Raw genomic sequence first — 25,602 nt, forward strand, 5'->3', positions numbered from 1 at the left:
CGAATGTAAGTGCTTGCTTGTGGGCTTGCAGGGAGAACTGCGACCACTCGGGCCAGAAGCATCTGCGCCAGTTCTACCGGCGGCCCTCGTTTCTTCCTCTGGCCGTCGAGCTGACGCGGCCGAACTGGGTCATCGCGTCGCAGGGATTCAGCGGGCGCCGCTTCAAGCGGGTGCGCTCACCTGGCAGAGGAGCAACAGCCGTGTCTCACTGCTGGAAAGGCAGATAAACAAACAGCAAAAAGGAACTTTGCGGTGGAGTAAAATAAGAACGAACGGCACTCGCCGAACGCCCAGCAAGCATTTATACAGAATTAAGAACCGCACCATGGCGATCGTCCCACCGCTTCCATATCTTCGGCTCGTTTTTTTTCCCCTTTATTTCGCCACGGCGGTCGCATTTAGATGGGGGCGAAATGCGAAAACACCCGTGTACTTAGATTTAGGTGCACGTTAAAGAACCCCAGCTGGTCGAAATTTCCGGAGTCCCCCACTACGGCGTGCCTCATAATCAGAAAGTGGTTTTGGCACGTAAAACCCCACAATTTAATTTTTCCCCTTTATTTATGTTTTAGCACCCTAAGGCAAACGCGCCAATGCGATAATAGTCACGCGTGAGTTAATCTTATTAGCAGTAATGTTCCCATTGCAGTTATGCCACTATACGCATATTCACTCGACATGTCTACCTTAATAAAGCCCGAGGAACAACAAACCGCGTCTCCTGAAGTCTGCTCTTGAGTAAACATGAAAGAGTAAACAGTTTCACTTTATTTCACTTTAGTTTCAAACGACAAAGAATGAAAGTGTCCAACTCAAGAGATAAGCTAGAACTCTCGGAACTGTCAACACTTATCAACAAGGCGAAAATAAGTGATATTCGAAACTATAACGGGAGAAAGACTGAAGAAGCCATAAAAAATGGACGCATGCCTGAAATCAGTGAGAAAGAAACTTGGCATAGGACAAAGCAAGATGTATGCACTGAAAGATACGCAAGGTAATATCATCAGCAATCTCGAAGATATAGTAAAAGAAGCGGAAGAATTCTATACCGACCGGTACAGTATCCATAAGACTCGGGAGTAATCCATTCGAAACAATAATGAACAGGATACAGAAACTCCTCCTATAGCTAGCGGTGAGGTCAGAAGGGCCTTGCAAGACATGAAACAAGGAAGAGCGGCAGAAGAAGATGGAATAACAGTCGATTTAATCAACGATGGAGGAGACATAATGCTTGGAAAACTGGCGGCTCTATATACGAAGTGTCTATTAACTACAAGGATCCCAGAAAACTGGGGGAATGCAAACATTATACTAACCCACAAGAAGGAAGACGTTAAAGAATTGAAAAATTATAGGCCCATCAGCTTACTCCCAGTATTATATAAAATATTTACCAAAACAATCTCCAAGAGAATAAGGGCAGCACTGGACTTTAGTCAAGCAAGGGAACAGGCTGGCTTCAGGAAGGGATACTCTGCAATGGATCACGTCCATGTCATTAATCCGGTTATCGAGAAATCCGCACAGTACAATAAGACTATCTGGCTTTCATAGATTACGAAAAGACATTTGATTCAGTAGAGATACGAGCAGTCATAGAGGCATTACGTAATCAAGGAGTACAGAACGCTTACGTAAATACCTTGGAAAATATCTACAGAGGTTCTACACTACCTTAATTCTACACAACAAAAGCAGGAAGATACCTATAAAGAAAGGGGTTAGATAGGTAGACACAATCTCTCCAATGCTATTCACTGCGAGCTTGGAAGAAGTATTCAAGCTATTAAACTGGGAAGGCTTAGGAGTGAGGATCGACGCCGAATATCTCAGCAACCTTCCGTTTGCTGATGACATCGTTCTATTCAGCAACAATGCAGACGAGTTACAACAAATGATTGAGGACCTTAACAGAGGGAGCGTAAGAGTGGGGTTGAAGATTTATATGCAGAAGACAAAAATAATGATGAATAGCCGGGCAAAGGAACGAGCTAGCGAGTGGAGTTCAGGATCGCCAGTCAGCCTCTAGAATCTGTGAAGGAGTACGTTTACCTAGGTCAATTATTCACACGGAACCCTGATCGTGAGAAGGAAATATATAGAAGAATAAAAATGGGTTGCATAGCATACGGCAGACATTGTTAGCTCCTGACTGGAAGCTTAGCGTTATCATTGAAATGGAAGGTATACAATCAGTGCATTTTACCAGTGCTGACAGATGGAGCAGAGACTTGGAGACTGACAAAGAAGCTCGAGAACAAGTTAAGGACCGCCGCACAAAGAGCGATGGAACGAAGATTGATAGGTATAACGTTAAGATGCAGAAAGAAAGCGGTTTGGATCAGACAGCGAACAGGTATAGACGGTATTATAATTGAAATCAAGAGAAAAAAAGTGGAGCTGGGCAGGTCATGTAATGCGCCGGTTAGATAACCGTTGGACCATTAGGGTTACAGAAGGGGTGCCAAGAGAAGGGAAACGCAGTCGAAGACGGCAGAAGACTAGGTGGAGCGATGAAATTAAGAAATTCGCGGGCGCTAGTTGGAATTGGTTGGCGCGTGACAGGGATAATTCGTCCTGCAGTGGACATAAAACAGCCTGCTGCTGCTGCTCATTCTTCTTCTTTTTATTATTATTATTATTATTATTATTATTATTATGAAAGTTTCACTAAAAGTAATTGTGGAATTTTAGTCCAGCGTTACATTTGGAAGCCGCCGGTCTCTGAAAATTATTTCACGTTACAGGTTTAGCGAAATGAAGCTGGAAAACGGTAAACATGGGCATGCATTGCTGTGAGTGTATATAGTATATGTTGAATGTTCCTATTGCATGTTTTGGTGGAGTAAACATTATATATATATATATATATATATATATATATATATATATATATATATATATATATATATATATATATATCATTATGCTCACTGAAATGTGACTGAATTCGGACTGCGATGCCAGAATCAATAATTACCACACTTGTCTAAACCGCAAGAATAAACGTAATGGAGGAGTGTTACTGATTATCAAAGCGTGCATTATATGCGACCTACTTCCAAATTTTTTTTATAACGCATGATGCAGAGTACCTTGCTATTAGTAGCAGAAATATATTGTAGCTGTAATGCACCGTTCTGCAGATGGAATTGTTTATACATTAATAGCGTATTGGGAAGGTTTATTGAACTATGCCAGCGAAAATGAACTGCTACTAATAGTGTAGTGGATGTTCATTTTAACATTGACATGCTGACTTGCTAAAATGCTCGACACAAGTTACACACAGCGTTATCTTCATACTGCTCGGCTAATGTGATTAGAGATTCCACTAGAGTGACAAAGACAGCGAATACATTGGTTCACTTATTTATAACAAACCTACCGGAGCACAAAGTTATTGGTGGTGTATTCCCATCAAACATTAATCGAGACCACCCGACATCTCCACAAACCAAGAAGAATCAGCATAATTGCGCAAATGCATTGCAGAACTGTCGCAATATTCACGAGGTCGCGGGATCGAATCCCGGCCACGGCAGCCGTATTTCGATAGGGGCGAAATGCGAAAGCACCTGTGTACTTAGATTTAGGTGCACGTTAAAGAACCCCAGGTGGTCAAAATTTCCAGAGTCCTCCACTACGGCGTGCCTCATAATGAGAAAGTGGTTTTGGCACGTAAAACCCCATAATTTAATTTTTTAACTTCTTAAATTATGGGGTTTTACGTGCCAAAACCACTTTCTGATTATGAGGCACGCCGTAGTGGGAGACTCCGGAAATTTGGACCACCTGGGGTTCTTTAACGTGCACCTAAATCTAAGTACACGGGTGTTTTCGCATTTCGCCCCCATCGAAATGCGGCCGCCGTGGCCGGGATTCGATCCCGCGACCTCGTGCTCAGCAGCCTAACACCATAGCTACTGAGCAACCACGGCGGGTAATTTTTTTTTATAACTTTCGCAATAACCTTAAAAAAAAAAAGAAAGTGAGATGCCGTATCTATACATGTCTCACACCTCTCATGATTCATATGATGAATTTTAGCGCCTATGTCTTGATGCATACTCGAAGTCATTTTCATATATCATACAAAGAGAAAGTAAAAGAGCACGCAAGCCTTGGGTAAATAGTGAGTGCCGTAAGATAATTAAAAAAGAAAGACAAGCTTTTCAATAGATTACTCCAAACGCCCAACACTGCCGGCTAGGACAGGTTTTGGATACACAGAAACAAAACGAACGCCTTACTACGGAATGCAAAGTAAAAGTATATCTACAGTTACTTGGATATCAGGGGTAAGCAGAAATTTGACATAATGTAGAGAAAATAATGAGCTGCTAAATCTGATATCTAAAAATGTAGATATTCGTGAAATAACGTTTAACAACTCAGTTAAACAAGGAGCTGAATTAGCTGAAGAACTACTTTGTAAATTTAGTCTCTAGTTCTCATTCTCCGGAGGCAATAAGCGGGATCTGCAGAAATTCGACAAGCATACATTTGGATCCCAGAACTGAGAGTGAAATATACGTGTATAAATCTCTTAAGAACAGCCCAACGTGTGGTTTTCTCAACATTCATAACAGGCTAGCAAAGTACGTTCTTGACATCATACTGCCACAGCTGATGCATATTTATAATCTTGCTCTCTGGACAGATGTTTTTCCGAAGAAAATGCAAATAGCAACAATTATTACGGTATTCAAAGGTGGAGAAAAAAACAAGTTATCAAATTACAGGCCAATCTCCATACTTCCCGGGCTCTCCAAAGGTTTAGAAAAAATAAAGTGCGCTAAAGTAATCCGGTTTACATACAAGTACAGTTTGACTACCCCTACGTAATCCAGATTCAGAAAAGGGAGATCGACAGAAATTGCCCTTGTCATGCAAAAAAAAAAAAAAAAAAAAATATTCTAAAAGCCTTCGATGGAAAACGTCTGCTAGCTGGTTGACTGAGAAGCCTGATTGACTTTTCGAAGGCATCTGGTCGTCTAAACCATGATACACTTACTAAAGAAACTTGAATTATATGGAATTAGAGGCACACTACTCGCGCTTATAACATCTTACCTGCAACATAAGATGCAATTTTTTTATTTATTTAATGCACCTTCAGGACCATATGGCATTAAAAAGGGGAGTGAATACAGCGTAGTAGTGTAAAGGAAACAAACAAGTGCGGTGAGTTCTTGTAGTACAATGATTCTCCTAATTATACAATGTTAGCTAATGTCTTGCGGAAAGTTTGTTATCCGTGATGGCTACGATACTTGAGGGAAGGTGGTTCTATTCCTGAGGTTTATGGGAGAGGAAATACTGAAAGAAAGACTTCGTGCAACGTGAATCAATTCCTGCCTTACTGCGATGATCGACGCGGTTGGGAATGTACTGAGGCCGCAGGATGAAGTCGTCCTCAACTGTGGTGTGATTAAATATTTTATGAAACAGCGAAATACGGGCGATATTGCGGCGGTTCGCGAGTGGAATAAGTGCTAGGTTAGTTTTCATTAAGGCTGTACTCGCAGCACGGTTATAATTAGAAAGAATGAAACGGGTAGAGTTAGTTTGGGTAGAGTTAGTCCTCCACTACGGCGTGCATAATCAGAAAGTGGTTTTGTCACGTAAAACCCCATAAATTAATTTTTAATTTAACTTCTACGGGGACGGTAGAGCATCCGTCTCCAGTGCAAGAGGACCGTGATTCAAATCCCGGTGCCGCGCAATTCTCCACCGGAAAATACAAAAAAAACCGTGTGTTGAGAAAATTGCACAAACAGGCCTGAAGTGCGGCCTGATCCCGGTGACCAGAACCGGTAACGCACTCTCTCACCAGAGCAGGATTGGCCACCCTGGTGCAGTACTTGGCCACAACCTCCTATATGAATACAACAATCGAACCCCGGCCCTCAGTCCCCAGCAGCCGCGAAGCAACTGACCACGGCGGCGGTCAGATCTGTGACGCTGCAGAGGGTGCTAAGAATACCTGGCTCCGGACAGGCCGCCATTGGAATCTGAACCTGGCAACGTTTAACGTTAGAAGGCTATCTAGTGAGGCGAGTCTAGCAGTGTTATTGGAGGAATTAGAGGGTAGTAAGTGGGATATAATAGGGCTCAGTGAAGTTAGGAGGCCAAAAGAAGCATATACAGTGCTAAAAAGCGGGCATGCACTGTGTTACCGGGGCTTAGCGGAGAGACGAGAACTAGGAGTCGGATTCCTGATTAATAAGGAAATAGCTGGTAACATACAGGAATTCTATAGCATTAACGAGAGGGTGGCAGGTCTTGTTGTGAAACTTAATAAGAGGTACAAATTGAAGGTGGTACAAGTCTATGCCCCTACATGCAGTCATGAGGACCAGGAAGTCGAAAGCTTTTATGAAAACGTAGAATCAGCGATGGGTAAAGTCAAAACAAAATACACTATACTGATGGGCGACTTCAATGCCAGGGTAGGCAAGAAGCAGGCTGGAGACAAGTCAGTGGGGGAATATGGCATAGGCTCTAGGAATAGCAGAGGAGAATTATTAGTAGAGTTTGCAGAACAGAATAATATGCGGATAATGAATACCTTTTTCCGCAAGCGGGTTAGTCGAAAGTGGACGTGGAGGAGCCCGAATGGTGAGACTAGAAATGAAATCGACTTCATACTCTGCGCGAACCCTGGCATCATTCAAGATGTAGACGTGCTCGGCAAGGTACGCTGCAGTGACCACAGGATGGTAAGAACTCGAATTAGCCTTGACTTGAGGAGGGAACGGAAGAAACTGGTACATAAGAAGCCAATCATTGAGTTAGCGGTACGAGGGAAACTAGAGGAATTCCGGATCAAGCTACAGAACAGGTATTCGGCTTTAACCCAGGAAGAGGACCATAGTGTTGAAGTAATGAACGACAATGTTATGGGGATCATTAAGGAGTGCGCAATAGAAGTCGGTGGTAACGCCGTTAAACAGGAAACCAGTAAGCTATCGCAGGAGACTAAAGATCTGATCAAGAAACGCCAATGTATGAAAGCCTCTAACCCTACAGCTAGAATAGAACTGGCAGAACTTTCTAAGTTAATCAACAAGCGTAAGACAGTGGACATCAGGAACTATAATATGGATAGAATTGAACAGGCTCTCAGGAACGGAGGAAGCCTAAAAACAGTGAAGAAGAAACTAGGAATAGGCAAGAATCAGATGTGTGCGTTAAGAGACAAAGCCGGCAATTTCGTTACTAATATGGATGAGATAGTTCAAGTGGCTGAGGAGTTCTATAGAGATTTATACAGTACCAGTGGCACCCACGACGATAGTGGAAGAGAAAATAGCCTAGAGGAATTCGAAATCCCACAGGTAACGCCAGAAGAAGTAAAGAAAGCCTTAGGAGCTATGCAAAGGGGGAAGGCAGCTGGGGAGGATCAGGTAACAGCAGATTTGCTGAAGGATGGTGGTCAGATTGTTCTAGAGAAACTGGCCACCCTGTATACGCAATGCCTCATAACCTCGAGCGTACCGGAATCTTGGAAGAACGCTAACATAATCCTAATCCATAAGAAAGGGGACGCCAAGGACTTGAAAAATTATAGACCGATCAGCTTACTGTCCGTTGCCTACAAAGTATTTACTAAGGTAATCGCAAATAGAATCAGGAACACCTTAGACTTCTGTTAACCAAAGGACCAGGCAGGATTCCGTAAAGGCTACTCTACAATAGACCATATTCACACTATCAATCAAGTGATAGAGAAATGTGCAGAATATAACCAACCCTTATATATAGCTTTCATTGATTACGAGAAAGCGTTTGATTCAGTCGAAACCTCAGCAGTCATGGAGGCATTACGGAATCAAGGTGTAGATGAGCCATATGTAAAAATACTGGGAGATATCTATAGCGGCTCCACAGCCATCGTAGTCCTCCACAAAGAAAGCAACAAAATCCCTATAAAGAAAGGCGTCAGACAGGGAGATACGATATCTCCAATGCTATTCACAGCATGTTTACAGGAGGTATTCAGAGGCCTGGAGTGGGAAGAATTGGGGATAAAAGTTGATGGAGAATACCTTAGCAACTTGCGATTCGCTGATGATATTGCCTTGCTTAGTAACTCAGGAGACCAATTGCAATGCATGCTCACTGCCCTGGAGAGGCAAAGCAGAAGGGTGGGTCTAAAAATTAATCTGCAGAAAACTAAAGTATTGTTTCACAGTCTCGGAAGAGAACAGCAGTTTACGATAGGTAGCGAAGCACTGGGAGTGGTAAGGGAATACATCTACTTAGGGCAGGTAGTGACCACGGATCCGGATCATGAGATTGAAATAACCAGAAGAATAAGAATGGGTTGGGGTGCGTTTGGCAGGCATTCTCAAATCATGAACAGCAGGTTGCCACTATCCCTCAAAAGGAAAGTGTACAACAGCTGTGTGTTACCAGTACTCACATATGGGGCAGAAACCTGGAGGCTTACGAAAAGGGTTCTGCTGAAATTGAGGACGACGCAACGAGCTATGGAAAGAAGAATGATGGGTGTAACGTTAAGGGATAAGAAAAGAGCAGATTGGGTGAGGCAACAAACGCGGGTAAACGACATCTTAGTTGAAATCAAGAAAAAGAAATGGGCATGGGCTGGACATGTAATGAGGAGGGAAGATAACCGATGGTCACTAAGAGTTACGGACTGGATTCCAAGGGAAGGGAAGCGTAGCAGGGGGCGGCAGAAAGTTAGGTGGGCGGATGACATTAAGACGTTTGCAGGGACAACATGGCCACAATTAGTACATGACCGGGGTAGTTGGAGAAGTATGGGAGAGGCCTTTGCCCTGCAGTGGGCGTAACTAGGCTGATGATGATGATGATGATGATGATGATGATGATGATGATGATGATGATGAGTTCAAGTGACGTATTGAGATTAAGGTGACTGGGATCCCATATTGCAGATGCATCTTCAAGTTTCGAGCGTATTAGAGTCTTGTAAAGCTGTAACCTTCATGTAGTCGGTGCTTTGTGAAAGTTGCGCCGTAAGTACCCGAGCATGCGATTAGTATTTTTGATGACGTGCCGTGTATAAATGGTCCAATTTGAGTTATTGGTAATGTGTATAGCAAGATATTTATATGACAACACGAAATATAAGGGAACCTTGTTCATATGGTAGGTGCTGGCGTAGAATTAGATCTGGATACGGGCATTATTTTGCATTTGTTAATATTTAATTTCATTAGACACTTCCCGCACCTACCATTTATGTTATCCGGATGAGCTTAGATTGTTATAGTATTATCAGCGCTTTTAATTTCCCGAAACATAACAAAATCATCTGCGAACAGATGTATGGTAGAAGATATTTTAGCAGTAAGGTCATTAATATAGATAAGAAATAATACTGATCTCAGCACAGACCCTTGTGGTATACCCGATAGAACTTCAGTGAGTGGAGAGTTACGACTATAAGCAGAAACAAATCGGAAGCGGTTAGTGAGGAAATTCTCTATCCATTTTAGAAGGTTAGGGTCGATATATAGCGAGCTTATTTAAAAAGTAATAGTTCATGGCATACTTTATCAAATGCTTTACTAAAATCCAAGAAGACACGGTAAGCGCAGAATGAGCAATCCAGTATGCGATGCAGTTCATGAGTGAACGATGCTAGTTGTGTTTCGCACGAATATGATCTTCGAAAATTATGCTGTGCCTTAGTAAAATATGCGTTGGATTCTAGAAAGCTAGCCAGATTCGTGAAAACTGCATGCTCTAATAATTTACGGCAACTACTTGTAAGCGGCATGGGTCGATAATTAAGAGGTGAGTTTCTGGGACCAAATTTCCGCTCCTTTGCAAGCTCAAATGAGTTAAAGGGGTCGTAAGAAAATGTTTGTTAGTATCATGGAACTAAAGAGGCTAGTGCTTTTAAGGGCCTTACTGTTAATGCAGTCATAGCCAGGTGACGAATGATACGGTAAACTATCTATTAACTTGTTAATTCCGTGTACCTCAACAGTCACAGGATGCATCGGTAAGTATTCTTGTTGGTATGCGATAGGAAAATCAACGTTGCCAGTTTTCGAGAATTGACTTGTAAATTAAGAATGGTCGCGCATACGTTCTCGGAAACATTTCCAGATGAATCTTCTAATGAAATATCATTGTTAGTTGTTGGGTTTATTATTTGCCAAAACTTTTTAAGATCTGTTTTTAGTATTTCTGGTAGTGTGCTAGATAAGTAGCCGTCTTATGCAGTTTTTAGAGCTGATGTATGGATACCTGAGGCGGATTTATAAGTTGCCTAGTGCGCGTCATAGGGGATGATTTCGCTAAGTGATACAAGCGCTTTTTTTCGGTTGTATGAGCGTCTTAGATGACCGGAGTGACATGGCGCTTTCACATTTGTAGTTATCGTGCAGTTAGGGATGTATTTCTCAGTTAATCTGTGAACTGTGCGTGCAAAAGAAATCCCAGTTAGATTGGACTGAACGATCATCGAAAGTTTTTGACAAAATAATCCTAGAAATGAGACAGTTCATAGTTTATTTTTACGAAATTAGCTTTCCGATAGTCGCATATGGTTTTACGGTGTTCTGACTTTTTAGGGAAAGGAGCGTTAATTATGACCGAGAGGTGGTCACTAATTCCTGGTAGGCATGTGATACGAGATGCAAGGTCAGCATGTGTCGTAAGTACCAAATCGAGGGTGTTATCTATAATTTTTTAAATCCTGGTTGCCTGAGTAACTAATTGCGTGAGGGAAAAACGGAGCATAAATTTTAAAAAGTCATCAGTCTGTTGCGAGAATGGCCAAAGGCGTAATGACAGGGTGTTCCACATTATGTTTGGAAAGATAGAACCTCCTAACAAAAACAAAGGGTCAGAAGGAAAACGAGAATCTACGAGAATGTTGATCGTGTCATGCAGTTCATTAGTAAATGTGGATGGGGAAGAAGGTGGTCGATAACACGTGCCAAGAATCAATTTAGTATTACCTGGGGTTAATATAACCCATGTTATTTCTAGAGCGCTGTTAACTTGGATAGGCGATGATGGTATGTATTTTGAAACCGCAAGAAGCACGCCTCTTCCTCTGCGATCCGTGCGGCCCCAGCGGTAAACAGCAAACTGGTACCCACCATGAAATATCTCCGAGTCAAGCGCATGCGTGGACAACGAGGTTTCCGTTAAGGTGATTATATTCGCACTGCGTGTCGCGGATGAGAGAGCGTCACGTTTCTTAAGAACACTTCTGGCGTTAGTAAAGAGTACCGGCACTTCGGATGATTGGGATTCTCCTAAGGTGGAACACGCGGCACAGCAGCGTCGCGATGACTTCCCTCAAAACCTCTTGAAGGCGGTTGAGGTCAGGGCTGTAGTTAAAGCACTTGTTATTCATCAACTATCTGTTATAGCGCAATCTGAACCGAGGGGAATCTGGTTGGCTCTTAGCAAAATGGACTAGCTTTTTTTTTTTTTTCGAGAAAAACGTGTGCTAGGGAGAAGTCCTTGCTCGCTGAAATGTTCTGTCGTTTCAGCTGGCTGCGAAGTGAAAGTATGTCTTGTTTAGCCTTAAAGCTCGCAAATATGGCTGTAATGGGACGACATTAGGTCGGTGAAAACGGACCGATACAGTGCACGCGATCAAGCAAGTCGTTGCTGAAGGGTTCGAAATTTTTTTTTATCGCGGTTGACAATTTACATTCTGTTTCGCTCCAGGTTTCTTTAGCGTCGGCAAGACCATGAAAGATTAAGTTGTCACGCTTCGATCCATCTTCGAATTTATGAAGGCATGCTTGGAAGGAATTACTGCGGTCTGTTAAACTACCAAATACGTTGTGCATTTCTGGTAATTATTTGCCAAGATGATCGAAGTTGTGGGATTTTTCTTCAAGTTCGAATAGCCTTCTTTGTATACCGGAGATCTTTGTTTCTATGCCCTTTCGCCCATTTCTAACAGCATTCACGTCAGCAGCTGTCTCATTTTGTGCTTTCGAACTTTGCAGGGAACGAGCATGTACATCGTTTAGTAATTGAAATAGGACTTTGTGGGGTCTTCAGTCTCACAGGAGTACCAACCCACGCGGGTTCGAGCTTAGCGAGCCACAGTGCTGCGTCAGCCTCTAGCGCCGCTGTGCGCGAGCTCAGGCCACAAGAGGCTACCGAGCGACGCACGCAAACACACAGTGTTGCCATAAGTTGACGGAAACCGTTTATTGTACCGACGGCACCCGACACTGCACAAGCGCCCAGTCCCTGGGCGGTGGGGAACCAAAGGGGTCCCGCACCAAAGGCGGAAAATTCAGTCAGGGGCGCCTGTAGTACGTCGCTGCAAGAGCACAGACTCAAGCTGGGGCACGCCGCTAGGTAAAGTCCCGGCGGCTATGCTACTTGCTCTCGCTATAAATGGGCCAGCTCGCGCGAGCTCGGGCAATCTCCTTCGGCTTGGGCCTCGGATAAGTGTGGCTCGGCGTGGTACGACCTCGCGCCTAGTTCCTAGTTCCTCGCGCCGCAGTCCTAGTTACAAAGGTGTCGGCGGACGAGAGGAAGCATATACGTACCTGGCGCAGTCCCAGGGAGAAAGAGCCACGCTACCGCCACGACAGTAGCCGCCAGCGGCCGCCTGGTGACGTCATAGCTCCGCCCTCACCACGAACCGTCGCGAATGGAGCGCCACCACTGACAACTGGTTCGGAGCGAGGAGGCAGTGAATCGTAGGGATTGCAGAAACAGGTGAAAGGCGCCCGTGCAATGGCGCGTCGAATTCCCCAAATCCCCACAACTTTCATCTGTTCTGCGGGGTTTTCCGGTAAAGTTTCTATGTCAATTAAGTTATCTGAACGCGTGCTGGGCCGGTGTTAGTTTCAACATCATCGCATTGTAAAAGCAATAAAAAAACAAAAGAACAATCAGATACTATATCACACAACACTTGTGGGCACGGAAACAGCATTAAGCATGGGTCGTAAGACCTTTTAGCGTAAACAGTAGGCTTACTACACACCTGCATGGTAAAGAGTCGGTGATTAGATAACCTGCAAAGCACACTGTTCCGTGTCCACTGAAAGGCAACTTGACGCGGCAGTTGCTGTAATGGACAAGGACTGTTGGCGATGTCGATGCGGCTGGAATACCGAAGACGAGCCTCGCTATCGCATCCACGCTGTAGAATTGTAGTCGAATATTGGAACTGGTGGCAACGTCGTGGGAATACTTCGCGAACATCCGTGTACAGTGGATGACCAGGCGATTGAACCATGTGTTTGAATTCTGGGCATTTCATCTCCATACAAAGCAGTTACCTCAGATGTCCTCCAAAGGTGCATACTTGGACCGCTCCTATTTAACTTCTACAAAATGCCACTACACAAATTAACTACGGCGCAGAATGCATAACTTATGCAGATGATACAACCATTTTTTTTTTTCGCAGTCATTCTTATGAAACTCTTCAAAGTACAATTAAAGAAGCTGTCCGCTATTTACACAAGTGTAGCCTAATAAATTATCTTAAAATGAACATAGCTAAAACAAAAGCTATTATCGTCACACCTCGACAATCACCTGAAGCACCCACTTTGAATCTCATCTTAGGGAATTCACGTGTAGAAATTGTTGACTCAATTAAGTAACTAGGTGTAGTTTTTCAAACGCATCTGTCTTGGGGCATCCATGTTCACCATGTTGCTACACAGATAGCAAAGGCAGTAGGAATTGTGGCGAAATTCAAATTCAATTTAATTTTTGCAATTCAATTCACTTTATTTCAACACCAAAATGTTGAGGACCGCGAAAAGCCTTTTTATGGCTTGACGAGGTCCGCAGCCCTTTTTAACAGCCTTCTCTGCCTGTTAAAAGGGCTGCGGACCTCGTCACTACAATTCATATATATATATATATATATATATATATATGAATTCTAGTGAAACAGAATGTCTATATAGTACAATATAGCACTCACGTACAATTGAAACCGGAGAAAAAAACAATTAACGCTAATTACTAATGCACATTATACATATATGAAATCAACAAATGTGTCACACAATACATACTGCAATGCACAATTCGGCAAATACACTGTTACAAAAACACAATTTCTTCCTTTTTGCGGAAACAAACAAAAGACAAGAAAGAAAGCACAATAATGAAAGTTATACAGTGTAGATTTTGTTTAGACAAGACGGTAATGTAAAGCGCAACATTTGGTAGGTGTAATTAGTCCTTGCCCGTGGCATCTCCCAAAGTTCGCAACTGCGCGTATTTAGCTTCCCATCTCTGTGTTTTAAGTTCGAGATAGTATTTAACTTGTTATTATTTCAGTTAATGCATGTCTTATACCGGTGAATTAGTGTTTGCTCATAAATATCAGGCATAGGAGTAAATTCAGTTTTTTTTTTTTTTTTTAAGTGGGCGCATATGTGTGTCGTGGGGAACGTCCAGAATACTACGGATGGCCTTTTTTGTATTCTGTGTAATGTGGTGATATTAGAAAGTGTAGTAGTACCCCAAACAATATGGCAATAGTTAATTTGACTGAGAAGCAAGGACTTGTATAGGAGAAGCGTGATGCTTTTAGGGAGAAAATATCTTAACCCACACAAAATTCCACTCACACGGGATATTTTAGCAGCGACTAAGTCCACATGCATGTTTCACGACATATGTTGTTCGAATACATCCCTAAGACATTTAACAGTTGGCAAAATCGGAATAATAGAAATATTAAGATGTAATGTTAAGTCTGTAGTGACATTACGATTTCTCGGTCTGAACAGAACAGCTGTTGTTTTCTTAGTACATATACTAAATGAATTTGCAGTAGACCACGAGGACAGTTTTGTTAGTACCTCATTTGCGATACCGATAGCCTTTGTGGAATTCGGTGTGGTAACCAGAATAGTTGTGTCGTCCACGTACATAATAAATTTCACATTATGATTAATAGTAAGTACGTCATTATTATAAGTATAGAATATCAGGGGCCCCAGTCTATATATATATATATATATATATATATATATATATATCCTCCACTACGCCGTAGTGGAGGACTCCGGAAATTTTGACTACCTGGGGTTCTTTAACGTGCACCTATATCTAAGTACACGGGTGTTTTCGCCCCCATCGAAATGCGGCCGCCGTGGCCGGGATTCGATCCCGCGACCTCGTGCTCAGCATCCCAACACCATAGCCACTGAGCAACCACGGCGGGTGGCATTGCAGCAAAAATAAACACACAGAAAAAAAAGAAGACTTTGGAAGTAGCAACAGCAGTAAATAAGCAACGTGAATAATTCAGTCGCACATAGTGCCTAACCTGCGAGGCATAGAAGAGGAGACACCGCGTAAGCCGTGCTGTCCCGCTGCCACCGCCGCTGCCAAGTCATTATTTCACTTACTAGCAGCTGTATCATATTTATAACGCACTATTTCTTTCCCATTTAAATTGTTGCTCTCTAGTCTTGGGTACAAGCACGCTGACGAACCTGAACAAGCTGCTTATATTACAAAAGGAAGCAGTTGGTCACATTGTGCGCGTTGAAAAAGCTGCGCGCACACAATCCGTACTTGTAAAATGCAATCTCGTGTGTGTGCATACCCGCTAAATCCAGCCAGAAAGAATAAATACGATTCAGACGCACTTATACGTACAGAGTGGAAAACCAGGTCTTACAATTCACGCAGTGATGATATCTGACAAACACTCTTTACACGCCTTATGTTAACAAAACAGATGCTTCGTCACGCACTTCCAAAGCTGGTAAATGGACTTTTTCAATACAGAATCAATTTAGAAACAAATCTGAACTGGGCAATGAAGGCAAATTTTGTCGCGAAGGATTTATGAATTTCTTTTGCATGAAAACTACAAATGATATAAAATTTCAGATTTTTGAATTTTTTCCATTGTTAAATTTGTATGAAGGAATGATGAATTTATTGTCATGAATATGTTAGTGATTTATCAATGTACAATATGTACAAACATGTTGAAAGTATTTCCACACCCTCACTATATGTCATGCAAATGGGGGCCTGGAGCTTCTCAAGTGGATAGATGCACTTTCTTTCGAGCACTCGCCTTCCGCAAGAGAACAGACTTATGGGCAGAACGAAGTTTTGATTTGATTTCATATGGCTACAGGGCTTCCGGAAATAGACGCGCAGGATTCTGACGCAGCTCTGGATTTCCAGTGAATGCGGGCTTTCAGAACAAATCGTGCATGCGCCTCGGTCGAAAATAATCAAGAGGGTGGCGGATGGCTTGAACCATAGCTGAAAAGAATAAGAACCAGTTATGTTTACTCTCTATTGGTGTGCAAATATTTATGCCTGGGGTGTTAACTGAGAGGATCGCTGCCTAATTCACCGCCCAATGAAAGCAAATAGCGATCTGCAGCTCGCAATTCCGGACGTCGTTTTAAATACATTTATGTCAACACGAAATTTGCTACGCGGCATTTAAAGAAGAAACACAGTCGTGTGCCTTCCCTTTTGACAAAACGTGTGCCTCTGCGCGCCCAGCTCGAGTTCGAATCTGGGAGCACCCTGGTGTGGCTGGCACAAGTCAAAGGCCTCGGCTACATCCGTCTGACGCCAGAAGCCGTCTGCTCAGACATATGCCAAGAACTGGAACTGCTGCTCGACGCACGAGATGTAGGTAAGTGGCTCTGGTGAGCGCGTTCAGTCCTTTCCGCTCATTCGTTCACTCCTCGTCCACGACAGCCGTCGGTGTCGGCACGCGCGAGCTCCGTTGCGTGAACAATGTGAACGCATGCTTACTTCTGCGATTCATATACTGAGCGTCTGCTGCGCGAGTCATTCATTTCACTGAAGCGTGCATGCTATACTGGAGGCAATGGTTAACCTTCTCAACAGCCACAATGAGTGACGAGCTGTATTGCTTCATTTAGGCTCCGATGGGGATGTGGTATTAATTGCCAATGCACCCCAAATGCGAAAGCTTTAGAACCTTTGCAATAGACATATGGGCCGTCATGTCGGTGTTGAGATGTTAGCTGTATAACACACGCGCGGGCGCCCACACGCACGTACAAGTTAACAGACCCAAGTGCCCCTTTGAGTGTCCTAACTCAGTTATTGGGAGCGCAGCAAATTTCAGTCCCCGATTCCTTTCCGGAATCCTGCGACATTCCGAGAAAACACCGGCATACTTGTGAAGAGAGAATCTCAAGAACTTCTCCCGGGCCAGGTTGATGTGAATGTGTCTGTCTGCCATATGCGAAACTTGTATCGTTGGCGTTTAACTCAGAGTAACAGCAGAGACCAGTGTCGAGCAAACAAAGAGCACCGCAGCGTTTTATATACCAGTCAGGTTCTATACCAGTCACAGGAAAAGGTACCCAAGTTCTAAGCATGAGAAAAGTTTGTTTACACAGTCAGAACGGTTATAGTTCCATCACGGAACCTGTACAACGTTCTCGTCATTCTCCAACCACCGTGGTTCTCTGCTTTTCGCACTGGGATCTTGGCGCTGGTGTCGGTACCGAGGGTGCAGTGGTGGGTGCGCTTGCAGCAACATGGTTGTACCTGGCAGGGCACGCCGTTCTCGCAGCCGTCCTCTGGCATGTCGTCATCACTAGGTGCAGTGATGAAAGGCTCAGCCGTCACCCTGAGATGTCCGTTACGTCCCAAAATACTTCCATATTCGGTGACAACCGGGTATGACCTCGTAGAGCCGTCGCTTTGAGAACGCTGGCTTTTGGCGACGAAGAGTCTCTGCGTACTCCGACAACCTGGCCTTCTTGAAGCTGTCGAAGACCACGTCTCGGGGATTGGTACTGTTTATGCTTCCTTACCGACTTGCGTGGAGCATGGTTGAAGTCTGGAAGAGGTGTCCGAAATCGCCTGCCCCGAAGGAACTCTCCAGGTGACTGACCGCCTTCTAGCGGACTGCTCCTGTAACTAAGCAGTCTAAGCCAGAAATCCTCGTTCATTTCAGTCGACTTCTTTAAAATTCTATTTACTATTTGGGCACCTTTTCCAGCGAGGAAACCACGGGCTGGACGTGACGTTCTCAAGAGGAAGTTTCAGCTCGGGCCCAACTCTGACGCGGCCTATTCAAATACATGTAAAACACAAAGACGTTTTTCTGAGATAACCCCGGGACCTATTTTAATTAAATGTGTTGTATTTGAGAGAGAAAGCTAAATTATAGTGACTGTTGGAAGCGGAATTTCGATTTAGGGCCTGAAATTTATGAAAAGGATTTTCAAAAATTCGAAACTTTGAGAAATATAGACGCACGAAGTTTATAAAGTAATAGCTCTGCATCAAAAACAGATATCGCGGTACTGTAAACGGCATCCATTAGATCTTTCATAGCGGACAAATTCAATGTGTCAATTTATATCTTACATGAATTTGTTACGTTGTGTACAAGGGTTCCGCAAAAGCTGTATTTCCATATTACTGCATTCTTTTTTCAGATTCATGTGTAACATATCAATTTTGTACGCTTCAGACGTACTTTCAGATGCGATACACAGGCTTGTGATTTCATTTTTGTTTACTGAGTTAGAGAATTGTAAACTTCATAGTTTCGTTTTCTGAAAATTTTTGATTTTTGCCAATTTAGTAAAATTTTGACGATCTAAATCGAAAATTTGAAACCAACAGTCACTAGATATTAAGGTTTCCTTTTAAATGCCACAAACCTCGTCATATTTGGTAACTAAATCTCCTTTTACGTGTTTTTAGATAGAAGCACCCAAGCTAAAGCTTCCTCTTAAAGTCGCACTTCTTCGTAAACAATGCAAACTCGTGATTGCCAAACTGGTCCGTTGTCTGTGCAGACTTGGATAGGCAATCCATACCTTGGGAACGCTGCGCTGAGCTTCCTTATAACCGCGGCCGTCGTTTTGTCCCGTAAAAGTTCCACTTCTGCAAAGTTTGATAGCCCATCAAAGACACAAAGGTATGATTTTCCAGCCCACTGAAACATATCTACACTTGCTCGGTACCATGCATGTTCAGGCACTCACGATCCATGAGCGGCTCACTTTGTTGTCGACATGCGTACTTCTCACAAACTGCGCATCTCCTGATGAGGGCTTCAATGTTGGCCTTAAGGACAGGCAAAAAATTGGCAGTGGCTTAGCTTGGCTATGCCAGGATATACGTAGCGAAAGCTAAGGCATATCGTGGTTAGCCTTGTTTAATCCTGATTGCAAGTCCAGGTTAGTCTGGTTGTCTAGATATGTTGCGGCGTTTAGCTAGTCATTGGGCGCGCTGTTCGTCTGTTTCCTGGGCGATTCGTTTCCTCTTCATCTCATTCCGATGTCGATTCTAGACCTCTTCCTGCTTATCAGAACTGTCGCCGTCCATACTGCCGCCTCAATTGCGGTTGCGGCGCACGCGAGTTCTCTTTTTCAATCCTCCGACATCAGGAATGCGACGCAGCTGGCGAAGCGAGCGGAGGCGAGCGCGACGAGGAACGCGGTGGGATGTCATACCAAACGGCGCAGCGGCGGACCGCTGGCAACCTCTCATCGTGCTCGTGTCTTGTGGCACCCTACACGATGACATCAACGTACACTCGTACTACTGTCAGTGTATCGAAGATTTCGCTAAGAGTCTTCTGAAACACTTCTGGGGCTGATGCAACGCCAACTGGCAGCCTAAGAAAGCGGTAACGACCAAAGGGAGTTTCGAAAGTGCGTATGTTTGATGTTTCATCATGTAGCGGTATCAGGTGAAACCCCTAATTCGCGTCAAGGCGTGTAAAGAAACGTGCCCCCGCTAGTTCAGATTCAATGTCTTCGCGACGCAGCATCTCGCAATGCTCGGGCTTTATACTGTTGTTCATTTTCCACGGATCCATGAACAATCTTAGTTTGCCGTTCTATTCACTTTGGTTATCTTCCTTCCCTCGGCGGCAGCGCATTGTCTTGATGCCAGCGACGCGCTAAATCTGCACCATCATTCCGTCATGCATCGCTTCTGCGACCAAGCAAGCTTTCGGGGGCACACGTTCACTGCCGTATTGACACCAAAACATTAAAATGCTTGCCTTCGAGAAAGCAGCATGAATAAAAATGGAACGTGACTATGTGGCCATGGGGAACATGTTCACCGGGCCATACTATTGATGAGAGCATCGCAAAAGGCTGGATGTGGTCAGGTTGAGTTTACAGGTTTGGAAGCAATGACTGACGGGCTATTTGCTTCATTATCACATACAGAACAGCGCTTAAAGTTAGCGCAGTTTGTGTGTGGTTCCTCCTTTGTGTCCCGTCGTGAGGTGCTGTTCTTTCTGTGACTTTACAGATGTTCTTTTTCTGCGTCACCTACGTCTTCGAAGAGTGTTTACTTGGAAAATTTTTGTTCGCATGGCTCTTATAGAAGCATGTTTAGTCGAAATTTTTTTCGCTTGGCTGCATAATCTCGAGGACGGGCTCCAAACTGCACATTTTCTTTAGCCACGTAAGAACCATTACTGAAAATTTAATTAACGTAGCTTTTTTAATTACGCAAACAACTTCTCAACTTACTCCGCATCGAGAGGTTACCAATCTAAACACTTGGATGATAAAATGATGTTAACATTGTTTGTATCGTTTCAATAGTTTTGTTTCGTGCAGTTAAAAGCAGCCGCCATATTGATGGTGCTGTAGACTTCTTATAAAGTAAGTGTGAAAGCTTGGACAGGTTATCTTGGCACAAATCAACTTCATGATCTTAAGCACATGGCCCAACGTTGCACGTCTGTCTTTACAACCGATCCTCATACATTATACAAGAAGCACCGCAGCGCTGCGGTACATCCCACAAGGTGTGCGAGAACTTTGTGCGCGCTCCCGATTAGGTTTCTGAGCGTTGGGGGCATCAGGCTCGGTTTCCTGGCACCATAAGGAATAAAAACAGCTTCCTGGAGGAAAGCATTGGGCACATTTGCAGTACTTTGTAACATATGGAACAGCACGGATACGTACGTTAGAACGAAATGTACTGAAATATTAAGGTGAGAGTTTCGCTGGATATATTTTAGCTGTCTAATAATAAGATATAAAGAAAAAAACACTGTGATTTTGTGACAATTAATGCAGACATGAAATATGAGCTCCGACACAGTACCCGTGGTGGAACTGGCCCCTGGACTACAGGGCTACATTGAACCACGATATGCTGGTTTGATAAATACCAGTGGTTGGAAAGTGGTTCGCTCTTGAATTTCCTGTATGTCGCCGCCGCTGTGCAGTGTTGGGGGCCCTTTTTAAACCACAAGCACTATGTTTCAGCTAATATTGAAAGCAACTGTATCATGTTTTTAAGGGGTAGGGGGGGGGGGGGGGGGGGCTTTCTTTAGCGCCTAACCACAGTTCCAAAGTTATCAGTTAGCTCAAGATGCGCCTGCATGTGTTTCTAATATCCACTATGTTGTCAGGGATTCAATAGCGAAAGAGCGTTTTCTTATCAGATTGCGCGTGTGAAGCGAATACTGGCGTACATTCTCCATCACATTTGACGACCCGAGATTGCACTGCAATGTACGAGCATTCCAATCTGACGTACCGACGTCTTGATCCGTAGATCGGAATCAGAGGAAGCACTTTGCGCGCAGCCATCGTTATGTTTGAGTGTTATTTCCTTTTCCAGGGCAAGCTCATCTTATAATGAGTAACATTCGTGACTGACTCTTTTGGGAGTGTTTTGTTCTTGACATTACTACAACGTGAGAGTATAGAGGTGCTCCATCTTCATTGAGTGAATACTGGGAAACGGACTAGGCCTTTTCTTGCGTCTGCGTTTACACATTTACCGCACCAATTTATTTTTCATAACTTACTTTTTAATTTAGGGAGCTGTAGAGCACAGCAACCTTTTATTAACAGGATGTTTTAATAACACAGAAAATTTAAATGCTTATTAGTCGGCTTTCACCTCATGGTAAGGAATTTCAATAAAGATATACTTATGATAATTAAAAGCCTATCCGTTTGACAACCTTTCATCTGAGTTCCCCTTTGCAAGGTGATACAGACTTGAAGGTGGTTCGTATCGGGGACCCTCGACATATGTCCAACCCCCAAGCAAAGGGTTATTCCGAATGTTTCATTTCAGGAAGGCGTGTTACCCTCCCGTCTTTCAGTCCCGTTTGCAAACACGCATAAGATGAAAGTGCTGCGTGAAGAGCGTCGTTAGTAAAAGCCAACGAGCTATCGTAAGTCACCTCGCCTATATCGCTGTCATTTAGGCTTAGATAAGAAATATATATATTTTAAATCGACGCATCACGAATCCAAAAAGAGCTGCCCGCGACCAGTCCAGCTAGGTTTCTTTCATTTCGTACTTCGTTGTAGCGGCTAATAGTAGCTGACGAAGCAGAGCACTGAGTGTGGATATGGAAGAGAAGGTGTTCTATATACTGTCTCGTCATCCACCGAAAATTGCCCGCCGTGCTACTGGCCATTCCTAGAAAATGGTATATGTGACGCCCAGCCATTTGCAACACAGCAACTTTGTTTTGCAATGGGAGAGTCCAGGTGAGGGACAGGGTGGTTATGGAGATAGACACGCTATTTTCTGCAGTAACTTAGGAATGCATGAATCAATGCCTTCATTTATTGAGAAAAAGGAGGAGCAAGTATCAGTGGAAGCACGTCTCAGCAGATTGGGAAAGAAGAGGGGGACAAAGTGAAAAAGCTGCATGGGGCCCGGGTGGCAGGCGAAGTCGCAGCTTAGGTGCGAGAGAATATAAGCAAGAGTTGGCGAAACCAGTTGAATTCCAGTGTAGATGTGTGATGTGCCGAGTAAATGATTGGAGTCACCGCGCAGCATCCATCCTTTGCGGCAGTATAAGCTCCCGCCGTTCTTGGTAACAAACCTTCTTGGTAATTACTTATTCATCAGCCATGTCTAGCCACGTATTCCTTAGTGGCAGGGTCTGTGGATTACAAATACGCTGCCCCGACAAGTTACGACCTTAACGTGACGCTTGCGGTTACGGATTCCATACTCGTGACTCTTACTATACTACTACTATATTGCGCGAATACTACAAACATGGGTTTACTGCACAAATTAGTGAACAGACATTTTAGAACCGCGTTTTTCGCCTTACATACGCTCAACGCAAGCACCATTGCAGCATGTTACGGTGCGCGTCCCTTCAAGACAGAGACGCGAACGCAAACAGAAGAACGCGCTGGAAGACAGGGTCTTGGGCCTCGTGCGAAACGTATCGAAGCCAACAATATAACAATCATGCCGTCGTTTCTATGCAAAGAGGTTGTGTATTTAAACTTCTGGAGTGACTGTCCAATCCGCCACTTACGGGAGCGCGTGAAGCCGCCGGGGGCCACATTGTTAGAGAAAAAGGAGCGCGGCCACAGTGCGTGGCTTTGGTATACGCGCGACGCAACCTGTGCTTGCGGTTCTGCGATGAAAAAATAAAATGAAACCCTTTTAGGAAGTATATCAGTCCGCCACTGTGTGTCGCTGTTGTCAAAAATAAAATGCCATGGTGGTGGGTGCCTTGTGCTCTGTGTACAATATGTTGCGAAAACTGAAAAACAGTCGTTTCCTGTTTTCTTCATTCAGTAACCTGCCGCGTGCATCGGCACTGTGATGCCCTTTCGTCGATACGTGGTGCCGGCCCGCATTGACAAAACGACATGACCTCGAAATATAGTATCCTTATGCCATTTTCTTTAAAAATCACTATTTGTATAAATGAGCGTTCTTGATTTAAACCTAGAAAACAAGAAAAAAATATTCAACGGTATGTCTCATTTTTGTCCGGCATTTCAGTTCTAGCTGAAAAGAGTCGGTGAAAGCAAATTTACAATAAAGCTAACGCGACCCACAATCTGCGCGCAGCCGCAAGCCTACATGCGCTCCAATGAGAATAACCTGCCAAAGTTAAGGTCATGTGTCAGCTGGCGGCTCAAGCAATCTTTCTTTTTTTTTAGAGCGCAGCTCTTTGGCGTCCGTTCCTGGGTTTCGCGTCGTCGTTGTCGTCGGCCTCGTAACCAGCTCCGCCCCCCTTTCATCCCCCCAGCGCTAGCAGCGACCGACTGATACCGCTGGATGCCGCTGACGCCGCTAGAGAGTCAAGATAACGTGACTGCATAGAACACCGTCGCCGCCATGCAGAAAGAGGAGGAAAGGGTCCCCCCCCCCCCTGTTCTTGTGTGGCGGATAGGGTGCTCTTCAGTTGCCGACGCGCCGGTTATTTCACGTAGGCCCCGGCACGTCGACGAATACGTGACCACCTTCCCACGGCTAGACCTGGTTCTTAGCGCTGCGGAAGCGAGGGTATCATATTGTTTGTGTCGGCATCGGCGGCGTTGTCCCTGAAACCAACTCCGCAGCTGGGGTTGACTCACTATCGGCGCCAGCGGCATCAATCAGTCGCTGCTATCTCTTCCCTCCTCCCTTTATCGTGTTGTCCGCTTGCTGCGCGCGCTTCTGCCCCCATCGTTTGCCGCTGGGTGTACACGCCGCCCCCCTCCCCCCTCTTCCTGCGAGTCTCCGGTTGTCAAAGCGCCGGCTCGAACTTAATTCCTTTCTTCGCTCCTCCTCCAATGCAACCCCTGTGCGGTGGCAATCAGAGAGCCAGATCGCTGGCGGCAGATCTGTATATGTGCACCGCCCGAGCCGAAATTGCCGCTGCCGTTCGCCCTGTGCGGTGGCAATCAGAGAGGCAGATCGGTGGCGGCGGATCTGTATATGTGCACCGCCCGAGCCGAAATTGCCGCTGCCGTTCGCCACTGCGAAATTATCTGCCAGTTCTTTCTGAGCCATGAGCGAGACGACCGATGGAAGTCCTCCGTCTGCTGCTGCTGCTGCTAAACGAGCTACAAATATCCCTCGAGGCCAGCGCACCTTCCACAACTTAATGCAGTGAGTGTAAGACTCGTATCTCCGCGAATCCCATTCATGCAAGTGCGACGACTGATGCACGGCGGAGGCCAATATGGCATTAAGGGTCCAGTTGTGAACGTTTGCGTTGACGTGGACGATGTTGCTCGATTTCTTTGCCTCAGTCTATCGAAAAGGTGAAACAGCTTATTTGCTGCGCTCAAATTTCGCATTAGGAAGTAACGTAATCGTCGGTAATTTTTTCTTTCTGCATCCGTTCTGCCTGCGTCTGCGGCAAAAACGCGAAGTGGGAAGGCAGATAAACAGAAATTGGTGGAGGCAGGTGGTAGCGTAACGGTTCGCGTGCCCATCTCCCAAATGCAAGATGGTGCATTTGGGAGATGGGCTCGAATCCCGGTGGTTTGTTTGTAAAGACAGCTTTCTGTGCTCTTTGGTGACTGCGAAGCTCAGAATGAGGCGGCAGCCTGACGACAACGGTTGCCGTCAACCTAACAGAATAAGCGGGCGTGCAAGGTCACACTTAAAGCCGAAAGCACATTCAGAGGAAATACACTATGCTCCTGTCGACAAAAAAAAAAAAAAAAAGAAAACGTGATGAGTAACGAGCGGTGTTGTTGAGCGAGGCTGTAGACGGACAATGTCACCATAGACAGGACCACGGTCCGATCCCGGTGCTCAGCGGAAATATACATCGACAGCGTGTCCACTAGCGTGTAATTGATACTTCATTAAGGTCGTTGCGTGTTTGTGTTGTGTCTAGCAGGAGCAAGT

At 44.5% G+C, this 25,602-nt stretch overlaps 1 protein-coding gene and 1 long non-coding RNA gene across 3 annotated transcripts in view; one reads left to right on the plus strand and one right to left on the minus strand.

Moving 5' to 3' along the window:
• LOC126520959 (uncharacterized) overlaps positions 1-25,602 on the plus strand; it is a 114,148-nt gene that overhangs the window by 80,993 nt on the left and 7,553 nt on the right. The window contains exons 5-6 of the mRNA XM_050169796.3: positions 32-170; positions 16,510-16,645. Of these exons, the coding sequence (XP_050025753.1) occupies positions 32-170; positions 16,510-16,645 (275 nt within the window). The remainder of the gene's footprint in view (positions 1-31; positions 171-16,509; positions 16,646-25,602) is intronic.
• The window catches only part of LOC129382154 (uncharacterized), a 241,420-nt gene that overhangs the window by 72,822 nt on the left and 142,996 nt on the right, over positions 1-25,602 (minus strand). The window lies entirely within an intron of this gene.

This window comes from Dermacentor andersoni, chromosome 3, assembly GCF_023375885.2.
Source record: "Dermacentor andersoni chromosome 3, qqDerAnde1_hic_scaffold, whole genome shotgun sequence".
NCBI lineage: Eukaryota > Metazoa > Arthropoda > Arachnida > Ixodida > Ixodidae > Dermacentor > Dermacentor andersoni.